This window comes from Salvia hispanica, chromosome 4, assembly GCF_029641045.1.
Source record: "Salvia hispanica isolate PSC_SH4W2 chromosome 4, Shi_PSC_v1, whole genome shotgun sequence".
Taxonomy (NCBI): Eukaryota; Viridiplantae; Streptophyta; class Magnoliopsida; order Lamiales; family Lamiaceae; genus Salvia; species Salvia hispanica.
In genome coordinates, this window is record NC_142695.1 from 37,117,725 (window position 1) to 37,143,551 (window position 25,827).

Below are 25,827 nucleotides of genomic sequence, written 5' to 3' on the forward strand. Positions count from 1 at the left end.
CCAGTTGTTTACATTGTTGACATTCGATGAGTTGTTGAGGGCAAATACGATTACATTATTATGAATACAGTGTGAGTTGTAGCAAGAATTTGAAGCTTCCTCTGCGGACTGAGTTGTCGTTTTCAGAAGAAAACTGTAGTAAGATGTTGCGTAGGAAACTAGATTTATTAAGATTGATTACATTATTCATTATAAATGAGGGTTGGTTGCTTGTTCGTATTTCATTACTGTGCAAGGATAAGTACATTATTGATGTTTATTTTTTGTAGTTGTCTATTACTAGTTGTCGTTACATTATTCAAGGTTGTTGTATACATTATTTCTTAGTCAGCAATTCTGCAGACATTAGTGGTCATGTTTGTACTACATTATTGTGAATTGTTGCGTACATTATTTGTGCTATAATTTACATTATTTATTCCAGTTTGGTACATTATTACATATTTATTATGTAGTAATGTATGCTTTCTACGACAATAATGTAAACGGTATAAATCTTCATGTTGGTGTGTAGATACATTATTCATTTGGTGATGTAACATTATTCATTTTCAGCATGTCTTTATTTTAACACATATATGACGTACATTGTTCAGTAATCAGTATGCGATTGTAATCTCACTTTATTGTGATGTAACATTATTCATTTTCAGCATGTCTTTATTGTAATCTCACTTTTATTATGAACTTTTGAACAGGGTCGAAGGTCGAAGAGGACAAGAGTAGATTATGGAGATGACTTTGATAATTACTTTAAGGAGATGGATGTAGAGGATGTAGGGGATGGAGGTCGTCGAAAAAGGGATTATGTACTCTATTTTAGGAGAACATGAACAGTGTATCAAGATTTTGTACTCCGTTTAGTATTGCAGTTTAGTATTGCAAATGTAATGTATCTATTATTTTTTGTGTTGACATTATTCATGGAACATGTTACATTATTTAACAAATTATGTTACATTATAACATATTCATCATGTATTGATCATGTATTAAAGTTTGTTATTTTAAATAATGTAAACCTACGTTACATAAATACAAATTGTACATTATAAATTAAAACACCATTGTATAAACCATAAAATTCGTTTGGATTCATGCATGAAATTAAAATGATAAACACAACACTAATGGATTAATATATTCTGTAATATGTATTGGGGTATAAACAATAATATTATAGATAAGATTAATGGATTTATAAATGATCAATAGAAAGTTAGAAAAAATTAAATAAAAGTGTAAATATTGTATGCATACAAGGATACGATAATCCATTATTCTCTTGATTATAATATAAAGTTTATTTTTATAATTAATTAAGAAAAATGAGAATAATTTAAATATTATGTGCGTATGGTAGTGAGATGTGCGGTTATTTAGGAGTGTATATTTCCAAAATTGTAGGGAGGGAATCATGGAATGCATATAACCGCATAAATTAAATCTTCCAAATCTGTCCTTTTTAACTTTTTTTATTAATTTTCAGCAATTACATGTGGCAATATACAAGACGTTAGATCAGAAAATTTAATGGAATGAGATTGACTTGGATATTTGACATAAAATGAGTTATGGACTTGATCACATCCCTATATATATATATATGGGTGTATTAGGGTCCTTCACAGCTCTTTGGTGTTAAGCTTCAAACAAATCACAGCCCTTGGATCATTGAATTGGATGGTTGTGATCAATGCATTATTAGACTATAATGTTGCATTATTAGTCGGTGTACATTATTAGAATGAAAATCTACATTATTAGATTATAATGCTACATTATTAGTCGGTGTACATTATTAGAATGAACATGTGCATTATTAAATGACACGTGACATTAATCTAACCGTTAGATGACAAAATCGTGGGGCTGAGATTCAGTTGAATGTTTGAACAATATATAGAAAAAGGATATGAATACATCCCTATATATATATAGTAGTTATTTCTCTTTACCTCTCTGAGTATTGACTTGTCGGGCATCACACATGCCTAGGCAGCATCTAGGACAGAGCGGAGCGATCGTCTGCTCTGACTTTAAGAGGTGTCACTTATAGTTTATGTGTTTATATAGATGTAAATACAATTAGATTTAGGGTGTGTTCACTTTGTGCTAATTGGGCAATTCTTGGCCCAATTGGGGAAATTATAATTGTTCATTTTTCACTAATTAATTGGAGGAAGTCCTAGAATTGGGCAAATGCGCGCATTGTTCAAAGAAATAGGCAAGAATTGAAATCTATAAATATATAAAGGGGCAATTTTTTGGATTGCCAATACCAATCCCCTTATAAACCCTAACAAATGACTGGCGGCTAAGCTTAAAATTCCTAAACCTTTTTAGTAGCCTATTTCAACATGAATCAGCCCCCTCCCCTTCCGATCGACGGTGCTTCCTCGTCAGAAGAGGAGCAGGATCTGGATCTGTAGCAGGAGATCGAGTTTATTCCTCTTGATGATGAGGTGTTGCACGATGTCGTTGATGCTAGCGCAAATGAGGCCGAGGTTGGTTTCATTGGGTTCAACGGTATGGATTTGGTTTTTCACTGGCCACAACTTGTTGCTCACCTTGAGAAATAACATGTTGCTCAACCGGTTGTTCAACCGGTTGTTCAACAGTGCAAGCAGGTCGACCAAGTGTATAATGATGATGGATTTTTTTTTTAATTATTTACAATTTCTATTCATTATTTCAAAATTTCCTTGGCCAAGTGGCACACTTTTTTGTCATTTTTAGTATATATTTTATTATTTTTAGTATATAATTTCATGTTTTTTTATTTTATTATAATAATTTGTCATTTATTTTGTTTTTTTTTTATAAATTTTATTTTTATAATTGTAATATTTCACGTAATAGTATTATTATAAAAAACTAATAAAATAAATATATAATGGTGTGGTTAGGTGGTCATTGATAAACCATCAAAACATGTATGTTTGTGTTGGATGAATATTGATGATGTGGAAGATGATGTAGAGGAGATAAAAATTAATTAAGTATTAAAAAAAATGGATGGTTGGGTTGGGTTGGATTGTTGCTGATAAACATAGTCTAATGGTTTGTAATGACACCAGATTGATAATTACACGGCTAAGTGATTATGTTTTGGAGGCTCGAGTATTGGGTGGGCATAATATCGGCAATGGCGGATCCAGAAAATAAAATCTGTAGGGTCGGATATAATAAAGAACAATACTAATAAATATAATATTTAAATATTTATTTAAAAATTATTATATTAATTCGTGATGAATAACTTTATATACAACATCAATTCAAAAATTTTAGCACCAAATATTGAATAGTTTAAAAATATTAGTAAATAAAATATAAATATAATGAAATTGTAGTTGATGAAACGAAAATTATAAAAATAATTATGCTTAGTTAATCCACAAAATGATGCAACCTATTTAATTAATTGCCCACTAACATTTAGCCCAAAGAATTTCACTCATTTAACCTAATTACTAAAGCAATAAAAATATTTCATTCGTCCTTTTCATCCTTCCAACATCAGATTCTGCATTCTCTGCAACTCCTCCCCTATATCTCTCATCTATTTTATTACTATTGTTTCTCTATCCTCTTACTTTTTTTAAAAAGACCGATGGTTTTGGGTGAAATTGAAGCTGCCGTGGGGTGGGAGGCGGAGCTGCACCAAATCAAATGTCAAAGATGATGTTTTCCGGTAGCGCCCGGTGGACAGCCGGTGGGGTCGGCCGACCCCAGACGACCCCACCTGGGTTCGCCGCTGAATATCGGTCATAAAGTCTTGATTCTTCGAATGCCTTTAATACTGTCTGATTCAAGGTTCCCATTTAGATTCCAACGACGACAATATGTTGCTATATCTAGAGTCACAAATCGTGAATGTCTGAAAATTTTAGTTTGTAGAGATGATGATGATGATGATGATGATAGTAAAAGTGAATCTACTGTTAATGTTATTTACAAAGAAGTTTTTTCAAAATTTATGAACTACTGGTTTATTGTTGTTTTTCTAAATATTTTTTCTGCACAAATAAATACATGTGATATGTTGATAGGATGTAATCATGAACTAATTATTCGTTCAAATAATTTTTTTTTCATTTGTATTTAGAAATTTGTATATCTTATTCTATTTAATTAATGCATGTCCGTTTTTGTTATTTTTTTTTTATTTATGCTACTACACCTATATTTGATAATATTCAATATTATGTTTGAATATGAAATGTTCCATTATTTGATAATATTCAATATTATGTTTGAATATGAAATGTTCCATTATAGTGGGTTGAGAGAAATTGCAAATGTTTGTTTATTGTTGTTTATAATGTTTTTAATTGTTTATGATCTTATTAATATTATTTTTAATTAATTCATTTTCTTAAAAGAAATATATTTTTATATTATTTTCTTTATATTCTTTATTTTAATCTATTTAGTAGTAAATATATTTTTATTATTTGAAAATCTTTTATCCCGTGCATAGCACGAGTGATAACACTAGTTTTGGATAATAGGTAAAATTTATTTGTGCATTGGGTTCTCTATCAAGAAATAGACTTAATTTTGCACATTTGCCCCTCTTTCCACATTACCTTCTCTCTCTAACTCATTATTTGAGGTTAAATTTGTCATTCCATAATTTCATCAGGTCCAATATAGTATTTAGGTTACTATTAGGGCCATATTTGAAAACAATCTTGTACAGTAAACAATGGAGTCTTGAATCATATATGTACTAATTCTTCCTCAATTCTTGAAAGATTTCAATTCTTAAAAATGTTAGAATTAGAATTCTTCTAAACTACGTTCGAGCTCAAAATTTACTTTCAATAGGGAGTAGTAATTTTATTGTGGGTAGTCTAAACTCTGTAGTATTACAAACTTAAATGCAGCGATTATAGTATACAACCCACTTTGTGCCTCTCTATCTCTATATACAAAGAGGTTTCCTCATTATTTTATATTAATACAAAAATCTAAAAATTATACTCCTTCTATCTCATAAAAATAAAAAGTTTTCCTTTTTGAGTTGTCCCACTAAAAATGAAATGTTTATAAAAATGAAAATAACACTCTCTATTTTTTCTGCTCTCCTACTTTACCATCTCTTCATTAACTCACAAAACAACATTACATAAAATCATATACCGATAACCAAATGTTTCATATGTAATGGCCGGAGGGAGTACAAATTATACAAATATTTCATTTTAATATATTTCATTTCTACTTTCAAACGTTGTCAACTTATTATCAACGTAGAATATAAAAGGTTTTTATTGTAATTTTATACTCCATTCGGCTCACAATAAGAGTCACATTTTGTTATTTCGGTCAATCCCACAATAAGAGCCATATTTCATTTTTACCATAAACAGTAAGTAGGTCACACGTTCTACTAACTCACTCCACTCACATTCAATTATAAAACCAATATAAAAACGTGAATAGTACATTCCACCAACTTTTCCAACTCATTATTCTTTATATTTTTTAAAACTCGTGCCCACACCATATATGACTCATATTATGAGACAGGACGGGACAAAGTACCTTTTGTATATACAAATAATTGATGACATCAAATATAAATGAAAAATGTATTAAATGAAACACTAGTACTATTTTATACTCCATATCGTTTAAATAAACTGTATACTTTTATACCAATATTAAATAATGGAAAATTATTTTGTACCAATTGAGTAATTACTCAAATAAGTATTCATTTTCATAAAAGCAATGACGTGTCGTCAGCCACCGACGTTGGAAGCATAGAGATACACTGATACAGCATATAAATAATTCGTGCTTTCCATCACTCACTCCATTTCTCTAAATTTCCGCATCTACACGTTTTCTGCCGCTGTTCATGTAGCTGTTTTCAATCCCGATTCAACTTCAAAGGTCAGTTAGATCTCTACGATTTTCATATTCAAACACACCCTTCTCTTCGTTTTCAAATGTTTTTTTCAATGTCGTTACAAATTTTGTTTCAAATTCCAAATTGCGTTTATCTTTTTTCTATTTTTTTTACCACATTTTGATCTGGAATACTCATTCTCTATGAGACCTCTAAATTTTGTGAATTCTTGCGGCAGATCTTGAAATAAATCCTTGTTTTCTTGGAAATTATCGTCGATTTCCCGGTCTGGGCCGTCCAGATCTACGATAGCGGCGGTAAAGATGGGATCTTTACTCAGTTTGAAGGTGTCGATCTTGCTTGTTGTGTTAGTAATTTGTCAATTGAGCCAAGGGTTTTATCTCCCCGGTAGTTACCCTCACAAATATAAAGTCGGTGATCCCTTGACTGTGAAAGTGAATTCTTTGACTTCAATTGACACTGAAATGCCCTTTAGCTATTATAGTTTGCCATTCTGTCAACCCAAAGAGGGCATTAAGGATAGTGCAGAGAATCTCGGTGAGCTTCTCATGGGTGATAGGATTGAGAATTCACCCTATAGGTTCAAGATGTACACTAATGAGACCCAGATTTTCCTTTGCCAAACAAAGCCTTTATCGGGTGAGGAGTTTAAGCTTTTGAAAAAGAGGATTGATGAGATGTATCAGGTCAATGTCATCCTTGATAACTTGCCTGCAATTAGGTATACTAAGAAGGATGGGTACATGTTGAGGTGGACGGGTTACCCCGTGGGTGCTAAGGTTGACGAGGGGTACTATATCTTCAATCACTTGAAGTTTACTGTCCTTGTTCATAAGTTCGAAGAGAGCAATGTGGCTCGTGTGATGGGCACTGGGGATGCTGCTGAGATGATCCCGCCCGAGGGGAACCAGGGATCAGCTGTACCAGGGTACATGGTTGTTGGGTTTGAGGTGGTGCCCTGTAGTTTCCAGCATAAGCCTGAATTGGTGAAGAACTTGAAAATGTATAACAAGTACCCAGCTACAATTATCTGCGATCCAAACACGGTAGCCATGCCTATTAAGGAGAATGAGCCTCTTGCTTTTTCCTATGAGGTCTCCTTTGTGGAGAAGGACATTAAGTGGCCGTCAAGGTGGGATGCATATTTGAAGATGGAGGGTGCCAAGGTGCATTGGTTTTCAATTCTGAATTCGCTCATGGTGATCACTTTCTTGGCTGGTATTGTGCTTGTGATCTTCTTGAGGACTGTTAGGCGGGATCTTACCCAGTATGAGGAGCTCGACAAGGAAGCTCAAGCTCAGATGAATGAGGAGTTGTCGGGCTGGAAGCTCGTTGTTGCTGATGTCTTCCGTGCCCCTTCTAATCCAGCTCTCCTGTGTGTGATGGTTGGTAATGGGGTCCAGATTCTTGGAATGGCCGTGGTGACAATTTTATTCGCTGCCCTTGGATTTATGTCCCCAGCATCCCGTGGGACGCTTATTTCAGGCATGCTGTTTTTCTACATGGTTCTTGGAATTGCTGCCGGATATGTAGCTGTTCGTTTATGGAGGACTATCTTTGTTGGAGACCACAAGGGATGGATTGGTGTCTCGTGGAAGGTTTCTTGTTTCTTCCCCGGTATTTCATTCCTGATTTTCACTTTCTTGAATTTCTTATTGTGGGGTAGTCACAGCACAGGAGCAATTCCTTTCTCTTTATTTGTCATCCTCATTTTGCTATGGTTCTGTATCTCTGTTCCCCTCACCCTCGTTGGCGGCTACTTTGGTGCAAAGGCGCCTCATATTGAATACCCAGTTCGAACAAACCAAATCCCCCGAGAAATCCCACAACAGAAGTATCCATCGTGGCTGTTGGTTCTTGGGGCTGGTACCCTTCCTTTTGGCACACTTTTCATTGAGCTCTTCTTTATCATGTCGAGCCTCTGGATGGGTCGTGTGTACTATGTTTTCGGATTCCTCTTTGCCGTGCTCATGCTTTTAGTCGTGGTATGTGCTGAGGTGTCGCTCGTTCTTACTTACATGCACCTTTGTGTGGAGGACTGGAAATGGTGGTGGAAGTCTTTCTTTGCATCTGGGTCCGTTGCTATATACATCTTCCTTTACTCGATCAACTATCTGATATTCGACCTCAAGAGTTTGAGCGGACCTGTCTCTGCAACACTCTACCTGGGCTATTCGCTTTTCATGGTGCTTGCGATCATGCTTGCAACGGGCACAGTCGGGTTCCTCTCCTCGTTCTGGTTCGTGCACTACCTGTTTTCGTCTGTGAAGCTGGACTGAGATGTTGCTGACCGGGAAGCAACTTTTGAAGTTTATTTCATAGTTTCTTGTTTTGATGTCATTTTTCAATAGAGAATGTTTATCCAAAAAAATAACACCATGAAGTTTGGTATTCATTGTTATTACTATTAGAAACTCATACTCCTATTTGCAGGATGATTTTTTTTTCTATTTATACGTATAATTTTAATTTTATCTTTTTTGAAGGTGGATTGGGTCATTCTGGGCTTTAAGGATGGGCTAGAAACCTGGTCTATGATTTAATTAATCAACCCATTTCTATTTGTTATGTTTCACAAAGTGACTAAACAATAAGAATTAAAGTGATGTTAACTCTCTGCAATCTTCCTAAATTTAACATATCCACTATTATATTGGTGACTAAACAATAAGAATTAAACTGATGTTAATTCTCTACAATCTTCCTAAATTTAACATATCCACTATTATATTGTCAACTACTTGGTACTATAATTGGTTTTTGGGGTTGCTTGAAACGAAAAGAAAAGAAGAGAAAATATTTGGACAGATGTTTTATACTAAGAATTAATGTGTGATATGAGAAACTGATGATGGGTAGATTACCAACAAAGGAAGAAGAAAAATAAGTAAGTATATGTAGTATTTGGTAAAATATAATGGAATTAGATTTACGTTACTGAATCATCTGGGTGGGCGCATGATTGAGCAGGTTTGAATTGTCTTTCCATTTTAGCAAATTCTTCCTTACTCATACTTAAAAACATGATTAAAATTTCTAGCATAAAAAAAAATACTCCCTCCACCCCCTAAAATTTTGATACATTTGAAATAACATGAGTTTTAATACAAAATTGGTACAGTAAGAGAAATAGAAAGAAAAATGTGTTAGTGAAAAATGAGTTCCACCTCATTAGAAAGAAATAAATTTTCTAAAAATGAAAGTTTTTATTTTTAAGGACGAACTAAAGAAAAGAAAATTTATTTTTGGGAGACGGAGGGAGTATCTTATATCTTGATATGCATGGGCTATGGAATTATATCTGAATATTTTGATGAGATACTTGTACCATATATGATAAAAAATCACTCGAATCAAATCCATTCAATGACTAAGAATCATAACCCCACCTGCACCATGCGTATTATTGTATTATGTACTCCATATGTTTCCATTCCCCAAACTATCCAAATAAATATCAACCATGAACAATAAAGGATCCAAATAAATATCAACCATGAACAATAAAGGTATCTAAAACTTATATATTCATTCATGAAGTCTTTTTCAGGTAAAAGGCATTGGGTTTACCCATAAACTAATAAACACTAGCATACAAATTATGTTCCCTAAGATCTAGGTTTTCTCTTGCTTACAAAATATGTCAAGAAATTCAGCCTACAAGTTTCGTGGCGCACTATGATCTCCTCTCTCTATATCTCTCTCTCTCACACACACACACGAACGTGCATAGATATTCTTGCTTTTAGTTTAAGTAGTGTTAAGACGAAATTCCTTTTTATATCTCACTAGCCGAATTATCTTCATGGCAAACATAAGAGCATCCGCAGCGGTGGAGCAAATCCGTCCGTCCGTCCGTGCCACTGAGCACGAGCTCGTCCGTCCGCCGCTGCGAGTTGTCCGTCTGTGCCAGCGGTACGACGCTGCTCTTAGCTAAGAGCACGTCCGTGCCGCTGAACAGCCCTACGTGGCGTGGTGTCTTTTTATTGGCCGACGGCATAGACATAGCCGTTGGCAAATTCGAATTTATTTTTTTTAAAAAAAAATATTCATAAATAATTCAAAATAATACAAAAAAATAAAAAAAAATATTTTTGGATTCCCAAAAAATAGAGCCGTTTATGGACTTTTTTTTGGATTTTTTGGATTTTTTTTTTATCCCAAAATCATCTATAAATACACACATTCATCATCCACTTTTCACATCAAATTATCTCTCATTCATACTTTTTCATACTAAATCATCTACATCTTCCTCTCTCAAACTCTCTCTAAAAAATTCAAAAATGGATTTCACCAATCTCATTGCGGAAGCGGAGCGCGAAGAACAAGAATATTATGAACAATATCGTGCCGCCTATGAAGCCTATGTCGCTGCCAATACCCCCGCCCCTCCTCCTCCTCAACCAACTAGAGCAAAACATCGCTACATCCCTCGTGATTGAGAGGGAGCCCATGAAAGGCTCGTTGCCGACTATTTTTCCGACCAGCCGCGGTATCCAGAAGATTACTTTCGGCGCCGTTTTCGCATGTCAAAACGGTTGTTTATGCGTATTGTCAACACATTGTCCACCCGCGTTGAATACTTTCAAGAAGGTGCAGACGCAATCGGTCGACAAAGTCTCATGGCGTTGCAAAAGTGTACTTGTGTCATCCGACAACTTGCTACTGGGCAAACGGCTGACCTCTTCGACGAGTATTTGCATGTCGGTGAGTCAACTGGAATCCTATGCCTCAAGAATTTTTGCGGCGGCGTTCGTTCTGCTTTCGGCGAGGAATTCCTTCGGGCACCCACCACCGACGATTGTCAACGGTTGCTTCGTCTTCACGAAACAGTCCACGGTTTTCCCGGTATGCTAGGCAGCATTGACTGCATGCATTGGAAGTGGAAGAATTGCCCGACTGCTTGGAGGGGGCAACACTTGAGCAGTCACAAAGGTGGCGGCCCAACACTTATCCTTGAAGCGGTCGCCGACTACCGCCTATGGATTTGACATGCATATTTCAGTGTTGCCGGATCCAACAACGACTTGAACGTGTTATATTCTTCACCACTCTTCGATGATGTTTTGAATGGTGTAGCACCGGCGATCGACTTTACCATCAACGGAAATGCATACCACATGGGTTACTATCTCGCCGATGGTATCTACCCAAGGTGGTCGACTTTCGTGAAGTCGTTCAGCAATCCACAAAAGCAAAGACGGATTCTTTTTGCACAGCGTCAAGAGACCGATTCAACATTGTGAAGTCCCCTTCTCGGCTTTGGTACGTTAAGAATATCGCCGACATCATATACACGTGTATTATCTTGCACAACATGATTATTGCCGACGAAGGACCGATGGCGGCTAACTTTTACTACGAGGATGAAGCTGGAAGCTCAACCGCGAGGTCTCTCCCACGCCGAGGTGTGCATACGACGGTGAACGAGAGTATCGAAAGAAGACACATAATGCGCGATACAAGAGCCCACATTGAGCTACAAAAAGATCTAATTAATCACATTTTGGCGAAATTCGGCAACGAGTAGTGCGTCTTTTTAATTTTATTGATTTTAATTGTGTAATTTTTAATTTTTAGGATTTTAATTGTGTAATTTTTTATTTTTAGGATTTTAATTATGTAATTTTTAATTATTTTGTAATTTGTAATAGTATTTCGGGTATTTTTAATGCATTTTAATATTGTGGAAATGTTTTTATTTAAATTGAATAATAGAATGGTGGGACTCTTGAGCTTGTCCTTAGCTAAGAGAACGGATGTATGTGTTGTGCTCTTAGCTAAGGATAAGAAGTAAAAGTGAGTCCGGGCCTACTTCTGTGGTCTTAGCTAAAAGCACGGATGAGGATGCTCTAAGAAGTAAAAGACATATTCTCGAAGTAAAGGATATATTTTATGAAATGATTTTATCCATGTATATCTAATGTTAAATTATGTTTATCGCACCTAATTTTATGTTGCCCATATTGAAATTATAATCGTGCACGATAAGATATCGAAAGATGAATTAATGCCAAAATAAGTTTGGTTTGACTATTGATGACAATTCATCTCCTAGAAATATTATACATGTGTACTATTCATGACTCATGAGCACCCTTCTTCATTTCCATATTATCATTATTTTATATATTTACTTCAATTTCAGTATCCTATAATTATTACTAAATTCATTAGATCTGCAAGTAACATAAAAATCGAAGCTTAACTATTTTTTTATCATTTAAAATTAAATAATAATAGAATAAATCAGTGTTTTTTATATTTATTAACGACGTTAACAATATATTCTAAAGTATTAAAATCAAAATAAATGTATAAAAAAAAAAAAAAAAGTAATGCTAACACAATCCAATATAAATGCTCACATAAAGCATATTGCCAAACTTTAAAAAAAAATTGCATTCATCAGGAAATTAATCAATCAAAGTATAATATGTACACTTATTTAAGTATTACGAAATCGGTGGTTGCCTCAAAGAGCGGAGAGTGATCTGACTCATTACTTGAGTAATTAATTTAAGTTGGGCCGATTTCAAACATGATTTGTAGTTTTGAGGCGGAAGAAGATGATAATTAATTAGGCTGAATTTAACTAAAGACTAAAGAGTGCGAGTATTTTTCGGTTGATTTTTTATCGAATGATTTTGCTTCGTTGACCCAGTCTACTTAATCCATTCATTTTAAAGATACTTTATAATTTGCGGGTTTTGGCGATTAATCCTATCAATTTAATACTCAACCCGGTACGGTATTCGGTGTTTTATTACTCAAAACATAGGACTAACTTCAGGTATAATCGCCAAAATACCAGTATATAATTTTCTTAACATTAATTTAGTTTACCTTTGTGTTGTTAATACCCATAGATTCTCGTACGAAGTACGGACCAAACAATATACACAGCTGCGGATCTCCTACTCCAGCTTTTCTAATTCATTCCTACTTCACATTCACAATCTAATAAAATAATCCCACCGTCACTTAACTATCACTTCCATGTTTTACTCTTATTTTATTAAATTGTGAGAGGTGGAGCATATGAATTGATTAGGAAATGTGGAGTAGGAGATCCATTCCGATTATACACTATCCAATCACAATCTTCAATAATTACTACTACCTCCGTCCCCCAAAATTTATCCCACTTTGACTTGACACGGATTTTAGGCAATGTAATGGAAAGTGAGTTGAAAATATTAGTAGATTGTGGGTCCTATTTTTATATATTAGTTTTATAATAAAATGTGAGTAGGAATGAGTTAGAGCATCCTCATCCGTGCTCTTAGCTAAGAGCATGGAAGTGGGTCCGGACCCACTTTTACTCCTTGTCCTTAGCTAAGAGCACGGATTGTGCTCTTAGCTAAGGACAAGCTCAAGGGTCCACCATTCTATTATTAAATTTGTATACTCCAATTATTAAAAAACATTTCTACATTATAAAAATACATTAAAAATTAAAAATTACATAATTAAAATCCTAAAAAAAAAAATTACATAATTAAAATCTTAAAAAATAAAAATTACATAATTAAAATACTAAAAAATAAAAATACATAATTAAAAGAGATGAGAGAATGTAGATGATGATAGAATAGATGGTTCCAACCGCGATTGTCGGAGGGGTGATCCGACCTCGGAGTCGAACCAATCGTGGTTCGAACCGTGATTGCCGGAGGGGTGATCGCCGGAGCCGGACATTGTGTAGTGTGGTGGGAATTTAGATGAGAGGTATGAGGAAAAGAGATGAGAGAATGTAGATGATGATAGAATAGATGAGAATGTGATTTTTTTTGTGTTGAAGTGGGGGTATTTATAGATGAAAATGTGAATTTTGGGGGAAAAAATTGGAAAATAAATTTTAAGTGGGAAGAAAACGGATATATTTTTTTTGGGAAGTGGGAAAATATTTTTTTTTTTAAATCATTTTTTTAAATTATTTTCGCATTTTAAAAAAAAATTAAAAAATTAAAAAAGCCAACGGCTATGCCGTTGGCGATTTAGGCGTCGCCACGTGTGCTGCTCAGCGGCACGGACGTGCTCTTAGCTAAGAGCAGCGCCGTGCCGCTGGCACGGACGGACGGCACCGTGCTCAGCGGCACGGACGGACGAGCACCGTCCTCTTGACCGCTGTGGATGCTCTTAGTGGAATATGAAGTCCACTGCCAAAAATGGTAGTAAAAGTAAAATGAGACAAATTTTGGGGTCAGACGGAAATGAAAAAATTGGATAAATTTTTAGGGACGGACGGAAATGAAAAAATGAGACAAATTTTCAGGGACGGGGTTAGTATAAGACTCATCTTTTGAAGTGTAAATATATTTTTGGATTTATGGCTCGATGTATAATAAATTATACTACTAACATAAGGGTTATCCAAATTTAAAATCTATATACTTGAATTTTAAAATATTAGTAGAATTACCGTATCACCTTCTAGTTAACAACTACAGTTAATGTTCTCTTTTTTGAATTTTTTTTCAGTATATACCCTAAAACAACCTTATGTTGCACAAAGTATATGGTTACAATATTAAATAATTAAGGATATAAACCTTGGAAGATTGTGTTACTATAAAACATGGAAAGTCATGCAAATATAACATAGTACTAATATTTATGTTTTTAAAATTATTTCAGTAATAACGCCATTTAATTTCCTAATTTTGTATCTAAATTCACAAATTGATTGAATATAATTTGATTTTGTTTCTGTATAATGTATAAATGTTAATTAATTGAAATATAGCTTATATACTTGTTTTTAAAATTAGCTCCAAAATAAAATAAATATCGAATTAATTTGGAACAATATCATTCGAATTTTAGGCGATATAATACTTAAATAGTAATATGTATGACTATAAACAATTAATTATAGAATAAATCAAATTTATATTATCATTATTGAACCATAATCTTCAATTATAATAATTAGAATGAAAAGATACGTCCTTAGTGGAATCAAATGCATAATAAGAAAAAAATGGATATATGAAGATATTTTTCCATTAGCAAAGACTTGTGATGATATTTCGTTTTTCAGGAATCGCAAATTTATTTTTCAGGACTAAATTTGAAAGTATATAACTTGACTAAAACCAGAATTGAGATCGAGAAGTTTTTTTAATAATCAATCCCAATTTATATAGATGAATAGAGACACTTTTTTGTAGTATGAATATGCGAAATCCAATTATAATATGCTGATACGTGAATAGAAGAGATTATTCAAACAAGTACTAATACTCACCGCGTCGTTATCCAATGTGAAAATTAAACGATTTCATTTTTATTCTATTTGCAAAATAGAAACAAAATTGAACCTCAACTATGATACTCACACATCATGATCAATCGACACTTGCGCTTTAGAAAATGAACGTTAGCACAACGCGACTCCTTTTTCTTCTTCTTTTAATTGTAGTAGTAATATAATCCACGCAACTAGTAACTTTTTTGCGGTGGTAGGCAATTAATTAAATAAATAAGATATTAAACCAATAATTAGTAATACGTAGAGTATTACTCAAAATATATTTTTGAAGAATAAAAATGAAGGAGTAGTAAATTTTGATTAGAATCAAATTATGTTGGATAGACCGTGCACTTGGATGCATAAAGTGTGTCATGTAAAGTTCATAGTTAACTCTAGTTATACATAGTTTTTAGAGTGAATTACACTAATAGTCTCTGATCTTGTTGAAAAATGCATCAATGGTCTCTGAAAAAAATTTATATCCTTTTTGGTCCTTAGAAATCACATTTTTAGTACTTATCGGTCTTTAATACCCCTCTGCATTTGAAAAATCTCCTAAATGCCATGGAGGACATTTTTTGGTATTTGAAAATTACAATTTTAATACCTCTTCAATCATGCAATTCTTTTTGACATACATAAAAATACATTTTGGGATACTAAATATTTACATTTCTAATACTAGTCCATTTTATATTTGTACAAGAGAAAACATTTTCTTTTGAAATAATTCACTTAATTTTTTTGAATAATTACTTGTATAACGTATAGATTAAGCTTTATAATAAAAAAAAATTACTATAGTTTACTTTAATATTTTTAGTAAAAAATGTTACTTGCAATAGTTCGCTTTAATTTACGTTAGATATAATTCACATAAATTTTAATTACTATACTTAAATATATTTTTCACTATACTATGTTTTAATTAATGTAATTAAAATATTATATTTTTCACTTAAGTTTAGTAACATTTAAATATTTAATTAACATTCTTTATATAAAAATTTACTATATAGTTCACTATAATATTTTTTCTTCTCAAATTTAATAAATTTAAGTAAAATTTTTAAGTAAAAATAAATTCCACAGAGAACTTTCTATAGTTCACTTTAATATTTTATTTAAAAATGTTACTATTATATTTAGTTTTGAGATGTATAATAAACAATATATTTTTAAAAATAAATAAAGCATAATTAAAATATTTTGCTTTCTTATTTAAAAATTTGAAATTATAAAGAATTAAATATTATTTAAATAAAAGTATAATTGAGTTTTTAAAAGAAAATGGTGATGGAAGAAATAATTAAAAAAATTAAGGGGAGAATAGAAAGATCCAAAATGCCCCCACTATAAATATTTACACTAGTGGTGCCTAGAGTTATTCTAGTTTTAACGTACCAAAAATGATATAAAATTTTTATAGGGACCATTGGTGCATTTTTCAACAAAATCAGGAACTATTAGTGTAGTTCACTCTAGTTTTTATTGCTAAGTAAACATAAGAAAATTGATGCCTTGTAGATATTGCTGCAAGAAAATTGATGCCTCAGTCTATGTATTGCGAATTGAATTGTATTTCATGTTTTTAATCATGATTATTAATTGTAATTATGAATTTTCAAATACTAAGAAATAATTAAAGAGAATTAATAAAATTAATGAAAGAATTAATGTATTCTAGTTAAGTCGTATTTATTTTTAAATTATCCCAATTTGTTGAATCGTTTCTATTTTCCAACAAAAAAATTAATTTTTTGTCACTTCTACTTTATTCTTTATCCACGTGATATTTAAACACTCTTTCTTGAATCATCGTTGAAGTAAATAAAACATGATTTATTTACCATAAAACGCGTGACCACATTTAAATTCGTAGTCTATTTTTGAGCTAAAGTAATTGAAATATTTAGTTGGGCCCAGTAGAGTATTCTCTCCACATGTCAAGTACAAAATACTCTCTCACTTTACACGTTACTTTTCAAAATCGCTCTGCACAATCCAACAAATACTCACAAAAATCAATTCAATTCCATTCCCCAAACCCAAAATATCTGCATCAATTTGTAAGCCATGGCCACTGGAGCTGCCGGCGACGGCTTATTCCGGAGCCTGCTCGAAGGCTGCATTACCGCCGCGGACACCGGGATCCAGCGCCGCCCCTACCACCGCAACTGTGGCTGCGCTCTCCACAACTCCGCCGGCCACTGCCCCCACCGCTCCAGATACGATAAGATCTCCTACCCGATCCGCCGCTCCTGGAGCGAAGGATCGCTCTCGCTGATCGGCCAGTCCTCGCTGTCTCCTTCCTCCTCCCCCGCATCGGCATCGGAGTCGGCGGAGATTCCGAGGACAGCGTCGCAGTTGGCGCTGTGCAGAGCGGCAGAGGATGATGAGGTGAGTGATTCGCCCAAAGCGTGAGCTTCAAATTTCTCGAATTTTGGGAATAATCTGTTGCCCGTGCGAATTTTAAAAAAAAAGAAAAAATAATTACGGAGCGAAATAAGGTGGTTGTGATTATTTTTCTCTGCTTTTTTTCCCCCTGTCTAGATGATTTAGATATGCAAATTGGTGTATGGAATTCCTTGTACAATCTAAGGCTCCGTTCATAAATTTGTTTCTGCTGCTTGCTCAATTAGTCGTGTTTAATTCCAATTTAATATTTTCTTCTTCAATTTAAGTCGTAGTATACATTTGTTTCTGTTGCTTGGGTTTTTGAGTTTGTGGAGTAAGTGAGTTTTATAGAAATAGATAGCTTCGTGGCAAATTAAAAAATCTAGTTGAATAAAAATGAGTTAAAATGGGAAAACAATAGGGACGTGCTCTATATTGAAGGAGCAAATCTATCTCTCTGTGCGTGAAGAATCTTTTGAGACGGTTGAATAGCACACCTATGCTATGATAGTACAAATATACAAACGTGAATACTCCCTCTGACTCTCATAATTTGTCACCATTTGATCCGGCATGAATTTTAGAAAATGTACTAGTAGACAGTGAGTTGAAAAAGTTAGTGACACGTGAGTCCTACTTATATATATTAGTTTTAAAATAAAATGTGAGCGTGAATGAGTTGGTGAAATATAAAGTCCCCTGCTAAAAATGTAAAAAGTGAAATGTGACAAATTTTTAGGGACGAACAAAAGTAAATATAAGTGACAAATTTTCCGGAACGCCGGAATTATAAATTACTCCATAATTAGCTCACCACAAATATACAACTGGGACATAAATGAATTAACGCGAACATTAATTTAACATTTATAAGAAACCCAGTCGTTCTCTGACGCCTAACAAAAGTAGACTATTCGCCACATGTATATTTGGCTTAAGAGTCTAGAAATAATTTTATTCTTTTGGAATTTGGAAGCCAAAAATAGCGAGATGGGAAGCGGCCTCCACCAATTCAACCTGCGATATTTTGCTCAAACATTAGCATTATTGATAATCCTAGGGCTTCCGACTCTTATCACTCCAATGATCTGAACCGCAGATATTTCAACAAATTATACTTACTCCAAGTTTTAATATTACTTGAGCAATAAACTATAAACTCTCCCTATATAGTATTCCCTCCGTTTCATAGTAGTATTCCCTCTTAATAAAAGAACTTTCTCTTACTTTATTTTATCTTCATCTCTCTATTTTTTTTCATTTCCTACTTTATTCTTCTCTTTACTTAATCTACTTAACACAATTTTTCTTAATCTTTGTGCCGAAAAGAAATGCACCCACTACTATGGAACTTATTTAGGAAATCTAAGGAATTCTAATAGACTCTTTCAATTAAATTAAAGTTTATTATAAATACTACTACTATTGATTAGTTTTACTGTTGTAATCAATATTGGTTTATCGTCGAAATGCAGATTAGCGAATTCTAGACTCTTTTTAATTTAATTTATTTCTTGTGATAAGATATTTGATGTTCATTATTAATCAAGCTTACTTCTAGCTCGACTTTTGTGTATGTTCCCAAAGTGCTATAGAACTCTGAAGCCTTTATTTATTGTACTAGAATACATTCTAAGTTTTCATAATATCTTGTCAAAAACATTTCTTTGGGACCATATCTTCTATAGTGCATCGAGGCACGATTGCATAAAGTAAAAAACTAGCTCTTCTTATATCATAAAGGCCTCATACTTAGTTAACTTACATAGAAGTACTTTTTTGTTCGTGATTCAATTTAGTGCTAAATCACGCCAAGTGTTATCAATAGATTTAATACTAAAGTCCTTCACGTTAGATTGTCCATGTCATGAATACTACTACTAATTACTTATTTCTATAAGGATCTGAACACAAAAAAGTCTAAATGGATCGACATGTAACAGGAATGCTCAAACACAAACATGTGTGTGAGCGACGACATACTCAACGTCGTGCTCTACGCGTGGGCACGCGGTTAAGTACTCTGGTCATTCTCTTATAAATCTAAAAGTGGAAAGCCCCCAAGAACACCAGAAGCAGGTTGCGTGTGGTTAAGACTTTGTATAGTGAGACAATAATTGCCGAGGTCCATTATAGTTGAATAAAATTTTTATACGTCTCCAAATCGATGAATAAAACTAAATAACAACACGTAATGTGGTATAGATTGTTCATGCATCAATTCACGAACTTGACAGAAACTATTGAAAACCATAAGTATGATATATATTTAGAATGATGTTTTCATTTGAGAATTTTTGGTGATGGTTATGTTTAAAATTGAAATAAAAAATTAATTCGAATTTAAATTGAATTCAAATTTTACAAAGTCCAAACTATTATCAATGGACCGCAGGAATTGTGATAATTATGTGTACTTGTCTTTTGTTATGATTTAGGGTCCATTATTAGCCAACTGTTATCCATTAAAAATATTTCTGAGTAAAAACGAACTCTAAATATTGTACAAACTAAAAACTATAATCTTAAATGTTAGAAAATATCAATAAATAATAAAATAATAGCAACAAAAAATGTAAACACAATGTCAAGGATTGATGTTGTGTTGATATCAAAATCGTAAAATTTTACACTGTGTTGATATTGTGTTGACGTTGTGTTGATACTGTATTAAAAAGTTTGAAGTTTATACAATATATGAGTTTGCAATTTATCACTATCATTTTTTAGTAATACTGTAAATGCACATATCATAATATCACCTTCAACAATTTAAAATTATAGCCTCCATATGTAATATTGTGGGATATTCCAAAGTTCATTCTTTAATAATTAACTTGTGGCGTACTTTTGGTAGGGAATATTTCAAGGCTATACTAAGTATTCGTCCCATTATTATTAACAGTAGAAGTAATTAACTAAATATTAGCAACCGTTAACGTTTCATTAACTTTTTTTTTAGAAAGACTCAAAACCATAAATAACTATTAGAGGTTTCATGCATAAAAGGAGATTCAATAAGTCAACAAAAACAACAAACCTACAAAACCACAAAAAAAGAGCATCAAAAGCAACCAAGTAACATATCTGTCACTTTTTAATCTCCATTCCAATATCCGATATCCCGAATTTTCATTAACCTTAGTGTAAATCGAATCGTAACAATTTCGTAGGATGGAGAATTTTTAGATTACTAAATGGTAAACGAGGAAAACACATAGTAAATTATAATGTTTTTAATTACTATCAAAAACTAACTCTAGACTATTAAAACAAAATGGAAGAAGTCTTTAAGGGGGACATCCAAGCGATGATTGTATGTAGTTAGGTCTAAGATTAAAACAATATCGGTCTTACACTCACTCCTTAATCAAGTCGCAAATAAACCTAAACAAAACCCAATAAATACTCCCTCCGTACACCAGTACAAGGGATGTTTTTGATAGAAGTAGCCAATAAACTCATTAAGCTACAAAATTTAATGTAACAGGAGAATATGAGAGCTCTGAATATAGTGCTTGACTGATGATGTTTCAGATTACTCGAAATGAGTTTTATTTACATCTCTATATATACTATCATTTGGAAGAGATTAGAAGCTCATCCTAAACCCTAGCTAAGCTACTAAACAAACCAGCTAAATGCCAAACTAGAGTAACTGAAAACTTAATGCAATGCAGTACAAAATGGCAGGAGCTCTTTATCTTCAAGCTAGGATCCTTTAGTCAACACTTCTTTCCACGTAGGATACATTGGATGAGAATTCATTGATGACATTGCACACTCTGCCACTTCTTTGTTAGCATGAGCAATATCATGCTTCTTTTCCTTCACCTTGATCATATCTTGATTTGTATTCAAGGTTGTTGTGCTAACACTTCCCCTCAATTCAATCGTGGATGAAGGACAAATGGTCATCTTGTTCCTTAGACGCGAGAAGAATTGATACCCTAAGGCTTTAGTAAGCACATCTGCAATTTGGTCTGAAGTTGGAACATATCTGAGTTCCAATCTCTTTTCTTTTACCTTATCTCTCACGAAATGGATGTCCAGCTCGATATGCTTTGTTCTAGCATGTAGAACAGGGTTACTTGCCAATGCAATTGTACTCATATTATCTATCCAGACAATAGGAGTCTCCAAAAGTTTCACTTGAAGTTCATCAAGTAAAGACTTTATCCAGCTGATCTCACAAACTGCATGAGCAAGGCTTCTATACTCTGCTTCTGTACTTGATCTCGACACCACTGCCTGCTTCTTTGAACACCAAGATACAAGATTATTTCCGAAATATACACAATACCCTGTTACTGACCTTCTATCATCCATGTCTGCTGCCCAGTCCGAATCAGAGAAAGCCACCAATTTGAATTCTGTCTTTTGCACATGAAGGCCATAGTCCATTGTTCCAGCTAGATATCGAAGTATCCTTTTTACAGCTTTCCAATGAGAATCAAGAGGAGAAGCCATGAATTGACTTACTTTGTTTACGCTGAAACTGATTTCGGGTCTGGTGATCGTAGCATATTGCAATGCTCCAACTGTGCTTCTATACAATTTTCCATCTAAGAAAGGATCTCCTTCATTCTTGGACAGTTTGAGGTTGGTCAGCATTGGTGTAGGGAATGGTTTTGAATCAAGCATTTGCACTTTTTCCAATAGCTCTCTGATATAGGATCCTTGGCTCAAGTGAAGACCTTGAGCTGTATAGACCACCTCAACACCCAAGAAATGTTTGACTTCCCCTAAATCTTTCAAAGAAAATTGTTGACTGAGCTGAGAAATTACTTGTTTAATAGCAGATGAAGAGGAGCCTGTGATGAGCATATCATCAACATAGATTAGAAGATAGGTAACCTCTTTTCCACAAACTCTGAAAAACAAGGATGTGTCAGCTTTAGATTGGGAAAAACCAAGAACCAAAAGAGCAGCTTGTACAGTTGAAAACCAAGATCTTGATGCCTGCTTCAAGCCATACAGAGCTTTATTTAATTTGCATACAAGGGTGGGATCTCCTTGCTCAAATCCTAATGGCTGCCTCATATAGATATCCTCTTTCAAATCACCATGTAAGAAGGCATTGTTAACATCAAGATGAGTAATATTCCAACCATATGAAGCAGCGATGGAAAGTATTAATCTGATGGTTGTGGGTTTAACTACTGGACTGAATGTCTCGGTAAAGTCAAAACCGGGCTCTTGAGAAAAACCTTGTGCTACCAACCTAGCTTTATGCCTTGCAATACTCCCATCTGCATGTTTTTTAATCCTGAAAATCCATGTATTTCCTATCAGATTCTTGCCAGGTGGAAGTTTAGTCAAGATCCAGGTTTTGTTTCTAAGAAGTGCAAGAAATTCTTCAAGCATAGCAGCCTTCCAAATAGGGATTAGAAGAGCAACAAGGGCTGATTTTGGAATACAATCCAGACTGATATGGAATGTTTTTGGTTTAAAAATTCCTGCTTTGCTCCTAGTAGTCATCTGATGACAAGGTTTGACAACATCAGAAACTGGATCTAAAGAAGTTGAAGGTGGATCAATGGGTAATGGAGCAGTAGATGATGAGGAAGATGGGAGGGGAGATTCAGATTGAGCACTAGGAGATCTTACAGCTGCAGATGTGAGAGAAGTATCAGGCCTGTGCAAATTTGGTGGAGATGAGGAAGAAACCGGGAGTTGTGAGGTGTGTGGTGGTATTGAAGAAAGAACTGGTGCAACTATTTGTATAGGACTGAGATCAGATGAGGGAGAAGAAGGAATTGGATTTAAGGCAGGTGTATTATGAGGAAAAATGGACTCATCAAATACAACATCTCTGGTAACAATGAGTTTACCGGTTGGAAGAAGAGTTTTGTATCCTTTGTGTGACGAACTGTATCCAAGAAAAGTTGAGGGTGCAGACCTAAAGTCAAGTTTATGCTTGTTATATGGCCTGATGAAAGGATAACAGAGGCAACCAAAAGGCTTGAGTTCAAGATAATTTGGTTTTGTTTTGAAGAGTGATTCAAAAGGAGAGATAGAGTGCAACACTGGAGTTGGAAGTCTATTTATGATGAAGACTGCAGTAACAAAAGCATCATCCCAAAATGATTTTGCAAGACCTGATTGAGCTAGTAAAGCTAAGCCCATTTCAACAACGTGTCTATGCTTTCTTTCAGCAAGACCGTTCTGTTGTGGAGTATAGGGACATGATACTCTATGTATAATTCCATATTCCTGTAGAAACTTTGATAAACCTTGGAACTCTCCTCCCCAATCACTCTGCAAGATCTTCAATTTAGTGTCAAACTGATTCTCAGCCATAACTTTAAATTGTTTAAAGACTTGTTCAACTTCTCCTTTGGACTTCAACAAATATAACCAAGTATATCTACTAGCATGATCAATAAAAGTCACATAATATTTGAATCCATTTCTTGAAATAATGGGAGAAGGTCCCCACACATCACTGTGAATAAGCTCAAGAGGTTTAGAGTGTTGAGTAATGAAATCCATATATGGTAATCTATGACTTTTTGAAACTGAGCAAGGAAGACAAGTAGTAGAGTTTTTCATTGGATGAAAGGAGATATTACAATGATTAAGAGCCTTCTTAACAACATCAATAGCACAGTGACCAAACCGTTTGTGCCAAAGATCTAAGCTAGAGATGGCTGAACTAGAAACAGCAAAGGCTGAATGAAATACAGAATCAGAACATGATGAGCTAGAAGCAGGAACACTACTATGACTCTTATTTTGAAAAACAGGAAGATTTCTTGGACTCTTGATACTTGGAGATGTTTTCTGGAGATAAAAGTGATATAGACCACCATCAAGTGTGCCCTTGAGAATGATTTCCTTGGATACCTGATCTCTCACCAAACAAAAAGAAGAGTGAAATTCAAAGAAGACATTGTTGTCTTTGGCAAACTGAGATACACTCAACAAATTTTTGGAAATTTGAGGCACATGAAGAAGATTATGTAAGAATAAAGTCCTAGAGGCTGGATTAGAAGCAGACCTAAGGGTAGAATTACCAATATGAGCAATATGAATTCCATTACCATCACCTAAATGTAAGAGCTTACCTCCACTGTATTCTGTAGCTGCATTCAGATTTGAGTAGTCATTGGAGATATGGTTTGTTGCTCCAGAATCAAGATACCAAGATGATGTTGAAGATGCATCAGCTCCAAACTCAGAGGGAGGATGATGAGAAGAGGTGTTCTGAAACACATGTTGTCCTCGGGTGTGTGCAACATGAGCAGCAGGGGTGTTGGAAAAATGAGACTGATTTGGTTGTGTTCTTTGCTGAGAAGGAGCATTATCATATCTATACCAACACTTATCAGCTGCATGACCTGGTTTTTGGCACAGTTGGCAGGTGAGCTTGTTGCTTCCAGATCTTCCACCTCCTCGGCCACCTCGTCCACCCCTTCCCCTGAAGCTAGAAGATCTCCCTCCATCGTTTCTGTTGCTGAAGTTTCTTCCACCATCATCTCTGAAATTAGAATCTCTCCTTTGGTTGATGGACTGAGCAAGATTCGCTGATGGGAGAGAACCATCAGAATTTGTGGTATTCGAGCTTGTGCCTTCTAACATGCTCTCAAAGCTCAAAAGGATTGAAGTAGCTTCCTGAAGTGAACAAGCCTCAGCTCTTGAGGTGATAGCCACTATCACTGGGTGATAATCAGTTCCCAACCCAGATAGGATATGCATGATATGATCATCTTGCAAAACTCTGCAACCTGCTGCACCAAGAAGATCACAACAAGTTTTAACTTTGTTGAGATATGCTCTCATGGACAAACCTTCCTTTTTAACAGTTTGAAGCTGCAGTTTATACTGCATGATTTTTGCTTTAGACTGACTTGAAAAATTTGCTTCCAAAGCTTCCCAGATGTCCTTGCTTGAGCTTAGACCTACTACTATCACCATTGTGCTTTCTGAAAGAGATGATAGAAGCCAATGGGATAGCCTCTGATCTTGCATATTCCAGTTGATAAATGCTGGATTTAAGATAGCTTGAGTGGATCTGGCAGGAGTTATCATTCTGGGAGGTGGAGTCTGCTCTCCAGTTAGATAACCTTCAAGTCCATATCCTCGCACAGCGGATAAGACATGTTGTTTCCAAATGAGGTAGTTATCCTCAGACAACTTTATGGACATGAGATGATTTTGGGGAAAAACTTGCAGAGATGCAACATTAGAGCTGTTGTATAGTTGCTCTCCAGATCCAAATTCTTCGCTTTCAGCCATAATGATATAAAAAAGAGTGAAAGAGAAAGGGAAAGAAGAG

At 34.4% G+C, this 25,827-nt stretch overlaps 2 protein-coding genes across 2 annotated transcripts; both read left to right on the forward strand.

Moving 5' to 3' along the window:
• Window positions 1–5,762: 5,762 nt before the first annotated feature.
• On the forward strand, window positions 5,763–8,372 carry LOC125195640 (transmembrane 9 superfamily member 11-like). The gene is made up of 2 exons (XM_048093771.2): window positions 5,763–5,910; window positions 6,105–8,372. The coding sequence occupies exon 2, from the start codon at window positions 6,190–6,192 to the stop codon at window positions 8,164–8,166; it is 1,977 nt and encodes a 658-aa protein (XP_047949728.1). The 5' UTR covers window positions 5,763–5,910; window positions 6,105–6,189; the 3' UTR covers window positions 8,167–8,372.
• An 8,726-nt stretch (window positions 8,373–17,098) lies between these two features.
• LOC125195075 (uncharacterized) lies at window positions 17,099–17,787 on the forward strand. The gene has a single exon (XM_048093276.2). It carries the CDS (start codon window positions 17,226–17,228, stop codon window positions 17,571–17,573), a length of 348 nt encoding a protein of 115 aa, XP_047949233.1. The 5' UTR covers window positions 17,099–17,225; the 3' UTR covers window positions 17,574–17,787.
• Window positions 17,788–25,827: the final 8,040 nt, after the last annotated feature.

What these genes read in the sequence shown, in the direction of transcription:
- LOC125195640 (XM_048093771.2), top strand. Translation starts at nt 6,190, where the DNA reads ATGGGATCTTTACTCAGTTTGAAGGTGTCGATCTTGCTTGTTGTGTTA.
- LOC125195075 (XM_048093276.2), top strand. Translation starts at nt 17,226, where the DNA reads ATGGCCACTGGAGCTGCCGGCGACGGCTTATTCCGGAGCCTGCTCGAA.